Source organism: Triticum aestivum, chromosome 1A (assembly GCF_018294505.1).
Source record: "Triticum aestivum cultivar Chinese Spring chromosome 1A, IWGSC CS RefSeq v2.1, whole genome shotgun sequence".
Taxonomy (NCBI): Eukaryota; Viridiplantae; Streptophyta; class Magnoliopsida; order Poales; family Poaceae; genus Triticum; species Triticum aestivum.
This window is the reverse complement of record NC_057794.1, coordinates 52,029,623-52,038,211: the sequence shown is the minus strand read 5'-3', so window position 1 is coordinate 52,038,211 and position 8,589 is coordinate 52,029,623. Positions and strand designations below refer to the sequence as shown.

The window sequence follows — 8,589 nt, the reverse complement described above, 5'->3', positions numbered from 1 at the left end:
CCTTCCTCTGAGCCGTCGTGGGCCAAGAAGTTAAAGGACAAGATGAAGACTCTCTTCTGTATGCAGGCAAAGGGACAGTACAAGACTCACGTGGCTGACAAGGAGAGTCGCCGCCGTGACAAGAAGGTCATGAGGCTCTTTGGAGAGGATGTGTCTGGCGGTTCTGAGGACGTCATCACGCCAGAGGCTGCCTGGATGACGAAGCAAGGGTACAAGTGGACCAGTTTAGAGGAAGACATCGAGGAGCCCGTCCCCGCCGCTGAGTCTGACGAGGAGCACGAGGAGCAGTGGGACGACTTCTCTGCCTGAGCCACCCCGTGTGTGTAGGTGTCCTCTCTGCCTCTTTGGCGTCTCGATGCCAAAGGGGGAGAGAGTGTAGGGATTTGCGTTGTGTCGTGCTTGGTGTGTTTGCTTTGTCTTTGTCGTTTGACCTCGTTTGCCTCGTTTGCTTTTGTTTGGTTTGTGCCTTCGAGACCTATCCTACATATGGTGTAAGACATATGCACTCTATCTACCTTAGTTAACTTATGTTTGCTATCCTGTCTAGTGTTAGCCTTCCTATTACTAGATATGCCTTGTCTCTATAATATAGGGGGAGCTTTAATCCTAGTATGTGTGCCATGCAGTCCAAAGCACCCATCTAGTTGGCACACATCTAGGGGGAGCCCGTCTATATTCTAGAGAGGAGGGGTTTGCGGTTGCTTAATATTATTTCCCTTGTGTAAATCCCGTATTGTCATCAATTCACCAAAAATGGGAGATTGTAAGGGCATATTTATCCCTAAGGTGTTTTGGTGATTGATGACAACGCGTTTGCGGACTAATCGTGTGCCTTGAGTATCCCAGACATTTCATCGCTAGGCACAAGACGGTTGGGTGCCCCTCGAAGACTGTTGAAGACAACGTCTTTTCTACGTTTCTTTTTGGTGGATTTGAGTCGTAGGAAAGCTGTACTATTAAGAGGGGGTCCGCGTCGGAAATGTTTGGGTGGAATCATCACGTACACGCCTTCTTCTTGTCCCCTCCTTTCCCTTGGAGCATCCTCCGCTTTCTCGCCGCCTTGTTTCTGGTTGCTGCGTTGGCTCGCGGTATTACTTCTCCCAGGTGAGCGATAGTACCGTAGGCACCAGCGGTAGTACCGTGCTGCGGCGTGGTAGTACCGCAGGTGCCCACGGTAGTACCGCTCCCCTGGAGCTGCACTACCGTTGCCCACCAGGCTAGTACCGCTCCCTCGCGGTAGTAGGGGCGGATATATTTTTTTTACATCCGCACCTACCACGGCAGTACCGCTTTCGCTCCACGGTAGTACCGTGCTATGTTGTCACGCAGTAGTACCGCCCCTCTGCAGTACTACTGTGTCGGGTTTTTGCTTCTTCCGTTTCTTTGCGGAAGTAGGCACGGATGTTTCCTTCCCCCTGGCTAGCTAGGGAGTCCTGCCTTGCGGTAGTACCGCATGATGGCGCGGTAGTACCGCGCTCGCGGAAGTACCGCCCTCAGCTCCTGTGTCTCAGATCTGATCTTGCTGTTGCTGGGGTTGCGGCAGTACCGCGGGCCTGTACGGTAGTACCGCATGACCGTGCGGTAGTACCGCTTGGCAGCAAGCGGTAGTACCGCGCGACCCTCCGGTAGTACCGCTGGCCGCGGGCTGGTAGGTGGATAACGGTTGGATCTTTGTCCTTCACTATATAAGGGGTCCCCTTCTTCCCCGTTGACTCATCTCTTCCAACCCTAAGTTCCATTGTTGCTCTAAGCTCCATTTTCGCCCGATCTCACTCCCTAGCCAATCAAACTTGTTGATTTGCTCGGGAGTGATTGAGAAGGCCTCGATCCACACTTCCACCAAGAGAAATTTGATCCCCCCCCCACTAATCCCTTGCGTATCTTGTTACTCTTGGGTGTTTGAGCATCCTAGACGGTTGAGGTCACCGCGGAGCCATAGTCCATTGTGGTGAAGCTTCGTGGTGTTGTTGGGAGCCTCCAATTGAGTTGTGGAGATTGCCCCAACCTTGTTTGTAAAGGTTCGGTCGTCACCTTCAAGGGCACAAATAGTGGAATCACGGCATCTCCCATTGTGTGAGGGCGTGAGGAGAATACGGTGGCCCTAGTGGCTTCTTGGGGAGCATTGTGCCTCCACACCGCTCCAACGGAGACGTACTTTCTCTCAAAGGGAAGGAACTTCGGCAACACCCTCGTCTCCACCATCTTCACTCTTGGTTATCTCGTGCCTTTACTTGTGCAAGCTTATTTGTATCATATCACTTGCTTGCTTGTGTTCCTATACTTGTTGCATCATATAGGTTGCTCATCTAGTTGCATATCTAGACAACCTACTTTGATGCAAAGTTTAAATTGTTAAAGAAAAGCTAAAAATTGTTAGTTGCCTATTCACCCCCCTCTAGTCAACCATATCGATCCTTTCACCTAGCATGCAAAACTTGCATTCATGTGGCTTATTGCTGCCAAGATAGGCCGTCATGGGGTGTCAACTCGAAGATCCAACATGTAAAATGCATGCCTGAAGCCTGGTCCCGATGTTGGGCTTTCCTGTGTGTACGCTAGCTACAGTAAAAAAGTGAATGATGACTAATCATTTCTAGGTAACCACCCATAGTGCATCCCTCTGCGGTCACCTGAAAATTTCTATGCTTCCAACAAAGCGCAGCCTCGAGGCCGAGACGGGAACACCATCAAGAACGGGCGATGACATAGTTTTAGATTGGTTCGTGTGCGGGGGTAGCCATCGGCGTGGGTGCGGGGGTAGCCATCGGCGTGGAGTACGGTAGGGGTTTAAGGAAAGGTTGAGGAGGCGGAGAGACACATACGACAACACCGTTGGCCATGGAGGGTGAAAGCCGGCGTCCTAGTCTCAGAGGACGGGCTGACAGACCGGTACCGAAGGAGGAGGAAGGATACTATAGTTTGCTAGAACTGTATTTTTTTTAACACAGTAGACACCAATGCTCATACATACGCACATACACTCAGCCATTTTTGTTAGTTGTGTATCGGACGTCAGAAGTGGAGTTGGGGTTGAACTCAATTTCTTATCTAGGCGAGTGTTCAATTGTCGGGCCCTTTTTGTGGTTGAGAAAATGAGTACACAATTTTATTCGGAGCCAAAAATGAGTACACAAGAAAGGGTGTGGTTAGATCTCAGTCACTGAGGTTTAATCAAATTTCAATCAAGTAACACAACATATAAAAGAATGAAAAAAATGCACGAATCTTCACATAAAATCTCACAAATATAATGTTGATCGCGATTTCGTTAGGTCTTAGTTGACTGAGATTTAGCAATCCGCACAAAAAATAGATTTTTTTGAAGACGTAACAAGAAATAGATGTAAGGCGGTTGTTCACTTCTGCTAGTCCACGTCGTACCGTATGTGGGCAACCGGGCCTCCACATTCCAAACCAACCAAACCTCCATTCCGTGCCAGCAGCTACACCGAACAACGGCACACCACAGAAGTACACAGCTCGCGCGCGCCATCACGCCCACGTATCCGGTCCTCCTCCTAGCCACAACCCATGGACGAGGTGTGGCCGTGGCTGGCCACCCTCCCTCCTCCCGGCGCTGGCACCGGCACCGCCACGGCATCCATCCCCCTCGCCGCCTCCCCCGAGGCCGAGGGCGCCTCCATCGTCCTGCAGGCCGACTGCACCACCACCGCCGACGGCGGCACGGCCGTCGTCGCTTTCTCCATCGCCGTAGACAGTGCCAACGGCGTGGCTCGCCGCGTACTCTGGACGTCCGAGGCATTCGCGGCAGCCTCCGAGGTCGCCCCGCGGCTGCTGCTTCTGGCCCAGCTGCTCGACGAGGTGACCGCGCTCTCGCCGTCCATCACTTCCTTGAGAAGAGAACCGGACGCGTCGTCGTCGGAGTCGAAGCTGCTGGACGCGGAGGTCGTGTCCGCCGTCATCGCGGCCACGGGCGTCGATGATGGTTCACACTTCTTCTCGCTGGCGCTGCTCATGCGTCTCTTCTGGCTGTGCGCCCTGGAGGCCCCCGCGGACCTTGGGTTCCTCTTCTTCCAAGCTCTTAGCACGGACATCGAGCGCGCCCTCGCCGGCTGCGCCCCGGCGGCGCTCGGCGGGCTGCTGCTCTCCGTCGGCCCGGACGTCGAGGAGCGGTTCATGCGGTCGCTCGGCTACATGCTGGCCAAGTGGTGCCTGCTGCGGGAGATGCAGTCGGCGCCCAAGCCGCCGGCCAAGCCCGACGTCGCGTGCCTGTCGTACGCCACGGAGGTGCACGGCCTCTGGGTGCTGAGAGGGTACGCGCCGGTGCTCGCCATCCCCCGCGTCGCTGGTGCGACATCGCCGGCGACGATCACGGCCTTGCCTCATGAGCTGCCGGAGGAGCCGGCGCTGCGGTACGGCCTGGTGCACCAGCAGCTGGAGGCCGTGGCCCAGGTGGAGTACGCGGTGAGCGTGCGAGACAATGGCTTCATCGTCGTCGGTGTGCACGTCGACAACATACGGGTGCGCGTCGTGCGGCTCGGGTATAGTAAGAAGGACGACACCGGCACTGGGGAAGACGACGTCGACGACGACCATGTCTTGGACGGCGAGAGGCATTTCCCGTCGCGTATCCGGCTCTGGGTCGGCCCTAGGTTCGGCTCGTCCTACGCCACGGGCCCGAGCCTGGGCCGGTCGACGGGGAACCCGGAGCGGGAGGTCGAGATGACGCGCACCGTCAAGGGCGCCTTCTCCGGCGCCACCAAGCTCGGCGGCGACCCGAGGGTGAAGGCGAAGATGCGCTCGTCGTCGCGGGCACGGAACCGGAGCTGGCGGTGGGAGCAGGAGGCGGAGGGCAGCGCCGGCGTGTTCGAGGGCGTGCTGTGCGACCCGGCCACCGGGACGGAGGTCTCGTCGTGGCGCCCGGGCAGCAGAGAGGCCGACCCGCGCAGCGGCATGAGGCGCCGGTACGGGGGCCCCGGGCGAGCGTTCAGCAAGATGCGGGGGCTGGTGGTGGCCGGCGACGAGCTGCCGGAGGAGGTGACGTGGAGGGTAGGGAGGGAGGCGGAGGGGAGGACCATGAGGTGGCGCCTGGGACTCAAGGTCTGGCTGAGCTACCTGCCCAACGAGGTGAGGAGCCGTCATTTCGAGACCAGGTGCGTCGAGTGGGCGCACGAGGTCGAGCTACCGCTAATGGCGACGACTCCATTGTAAATTTGTGACTAAGAACTGTAATGACCCTTCCATGTTACCACCATCCCAAAATTCTTATTTTAGATTTACATGATCCTTGCATATTACCATCATCCTAAAATTCTTGTTTTAGATTAGTGACGTAGGGAGTACAAGAAAGAAAAAGAACATGGGATTTCCCCCAAACCTATATTTGAAGTGAAAAAAGTAACTCCTCCGTCTCAAAATAAATGTCCTAACTAGGGAAGGTTGTATTAGATGGCTTTATAAAACTTGGCTCCATGTGCCTCGCGAGTGGGTTAGCTCGGAGGTTGCACGAGAAGGAGCTATGGACATTGAATAAAGTGGCAACTATTTCTTCTCAAAATAAATAAATAAGTGTACACTAAAGTGAAGGAAATATAGAGGCAATAATAAAGTTGTTATTTGTATTTTTTATAACATGATAAATGTTTATTATTCATGCTAGAATTGTATTAACCGGAAACTTAATACATGCGTGAATACACAGACAAACAGAGTGTCCCTAGTATGCCTCTACTTGACTAGCTCGTTAATCAAAGATGGTTAAGTTTCCTAGCCATGGACATGTGTTGTCATTTGATGAACGTGATCACATCATTAGAGAATGATGTAGTGGACAAGACCCATCCATTAGCTTAACACTATGATCGTTTAGTTTATTGCTATTGCTTTCTCCATAACTTATACATGTTCCTATGACTATGAGATTATGCAACTTCCGAATACCAGAAGAACACTTAGTGTGCTATCAAACGTCATAACGTAACTGGGTGATTATAAAGATGCTCTACAGGTGTCTTCGATGGTGTTTGTTAAGTTGGCATAGATCGAGATTAAGATTTGTCTCTCCGTGTATCGGAGAGGTATCTCTGGGCCCTCTCGGTAATGGTCATCACTATAAGCCTTGCAAGCAATGTGACTAATGAGTTAGTCACGGGATAATGCATTACGGAACGAGTAAAGAGACTTGCCGGTAACGAAATTGAACTAGGTATGATGATACCGACGATCGAATCTCGGGAAAGTAACATACTGATGACAAAGGGAACAAGGTATGTTGTTATGTGGTTTGTCGGCGTTCTGGGAATGGGGGTCCCCAGACTTGCCTGCCTGCGGCCCGCGGCGTGGCTGAACCAGCAGGACGTACAACCCATCTTCACCAACAAAGCGCCCAAGACCCTCGCGAGGGGCCAAGCCTCGCGAGGCGGACGATGCAAGACCTCCTCTGGAGTAGCCTAGCTAGGCAGGCTCACGATGAGCGGAGATATCAAGGCGAGGCGAACCTCACGAGGCTCTCGTGACGTGAGTCGTGACGATCGACACCAGGCGGGCGCCAGCGCGCACAACGTCCTTGTTTCCTCTTTGGTGCAAAGGGGGCAAGCGCAGCCGTGGAGTACCGAGGCATCAGGCAAAGGTTGCCATTTCGGTGCAACAAGACCAAGACCAAGGACTGCAAGACGGAGGTCATCGTGGAGCCCAGAACAGCGTCACCACCAGAACTTTGTGCAGGCGAAGACTACTTTTGTCAGGATAGCTTGTACTAGTTGTCCCCCTTCAAATTAGTCCGTCATTGTTGGCTCCCTTCCCGCTCGATATTTGGGAAGAGGACCAGGGCCTCTATAAATAGGACTAGCCACCATAGTAGAGGGGACGATCGGATCTTAGTTAGAGAGGGGACGATCTCATCTCAGCTTGAGAGAGACCACCCCACACACACAAGCTCACCGAGCTCAAGAACGCCTCAACCTCAGGAGGTCGTTCTTCCCTTGTATTGTTCATCATCAGCCCGAGAGGCAATCCACCACCACCACACTGGAGTAGGGTATTACACCATAACGGTGGCCCGAAACAGTATAAACCATGTGTCCATCTGTGTTGTGAGTTCGTCGAGTTCATCCGCGAGATCGTAGCAAGCTAGAGCGTAGATCGGTTGAAGGGAAAGACTTCGCGCGCACCCCAGTGTTCGAACCTTAAGGGTTGCCCGGACCCCATACCCCGACATTTGGCGTGCCAGGTAGGGGTGCGCCGGAGCCTTTTCTTCGCCAATCGGCTCTCCGACGTTCACCGGCTACGATGTTTGGTGACCCAAGAGCCGGATCCGACCGCTGGGCAGCCTGGCCGGCCCGGACGGCGCCGCCTGCCCATGAAGATCTCGACCCCGCACCCCAGGCGGCGCGGGCGTCATCGAGCTTTGCCGGGCGTGGACAGCGCAGCCAGGCATCATCCACCCTCACCCCGCGGCAAGCACGAGCCGCGGCGAGAGCGGCAAGTCACGCCGCTGCAATGGCGCCGCACTCACGGCGGGAGCAAGCGAACATGCGGGCGGCACTCACAGTGGCAAGGGAGCTGCTGCGATGCATGCTGATGGAGAGTGGCCGGGACACGCTGCTTGAGCGTGTTGCTGAGCTGCTGGACGCAGCGGCATCAGGAGCGCCACCCTTCAGCTATCGACTTCCCCCCAGGCCAATGCAAGGTAGCCCAACTAGCCTCACCACATCTGCGCGCAGTCGACTACGTCCGGGGGCTTCACCAACATCAGCACGGCTGGCGGCGTAGGGGGCTCCAGTCCCCCCATGCTGCCCTAGAGAAGCACGAGCGCAAGCGTCACCCCCATGGCCCCAGCCGAATGCCGTATTATCATCCCCAGGACGCCATCATGGGCGGAGCAACATGGAGTGTGGGGCACCACGGCGAGGTGTTCGGGGTGGCGGCCCCGGAAGCCTACGTGCCCCGCATGATGGACCAAGGGTACGCACCAGAGGATGACATCTGCTCATTCGTTGGAGAAGACTGGGGAGAAGGGGCGCTAGGAGTTGAAGCCTTCCAAGAGCCAGCGGAGAACAGTGATCGCGTCGGTGATGACAACTACAGGGTACCGCTAACCTCTCAGGAACAGGCTTACGCTAACCATGGGCTACCGATGAATCAGGTTGCAGCAGTGATCGACGACCCCGGCACGGCGGCACCCGTCTCAACAAGGGAGACACGTTGGGGGCCACCGAGAGGGAGCCAGGAGCAAGGCCCCTCCCCAAGGCACGCGAAACCAGGGGACACCCGGAGGTAGGCCCTCTGCCGGGGTGGGTCCAACGACCCTTCCTCCGGCAGAGGACCCGTGGTCATCGAGGGAACCGCTGGCGTCCTCTTTCCCTCCTTTGTGTCGTCCTGGTCTCCGGCCGGCTCAAAGAAGGTCAAGAGTGGCGCAAGGCAGGGCCCTTGTCTGGCGATATGAAGCAAGGCCAGTACCTGTGAAGAAGGCCCGGATCCTGTGAAGCTCGCCGCCCGTGACACTCTCATGTAATAATGAGTTGGGGCTGTACATGCCCCGGAGTCTCAGGAGCGTCGGCCTCAGGCCCTGGGGCTCCCTTCTGTGCCTAGTGGACAGCACTTAGCTCCGCGCTGGTGAGAAGACTTGAA

At 55.3% G+C, this 8,589-nt stretch overlaps 1 protein-coding gene across 1 annotated transcript; it reads left to right on the top strand.

The window, feature by feature from the left end:
• Positions 1–3,376: 3,376 nt before the first annotated feature.
• On the top strand, positions 3,377–5,443 carry LOC123189374 (uncharacterized). Its single transcript, XM_044601772.1, has one exon. The coding sequence runs from the start codon at positions 3,532–3,534 to the stop codon at positions 5,170–5,172; it is 1,641 nt and encodes a 546-aa protein (XP_044457707.1). The 5' UTR covers positions 3,377–3,531; the 3' UTR covers positions 5,173–5,443.
• Positions 5,444–8,589: the final 3,146 nt, after the last annotated feature.

Coding starts and splice junctions, on each gene's coding strand:
- LOC123189374 (XM_044601772.1), top strand. CDS start 3,532: ATGGACGAGGTGTGGCCGTGGCTGGCCACCCTCCCTCCTCCCGGCGCT.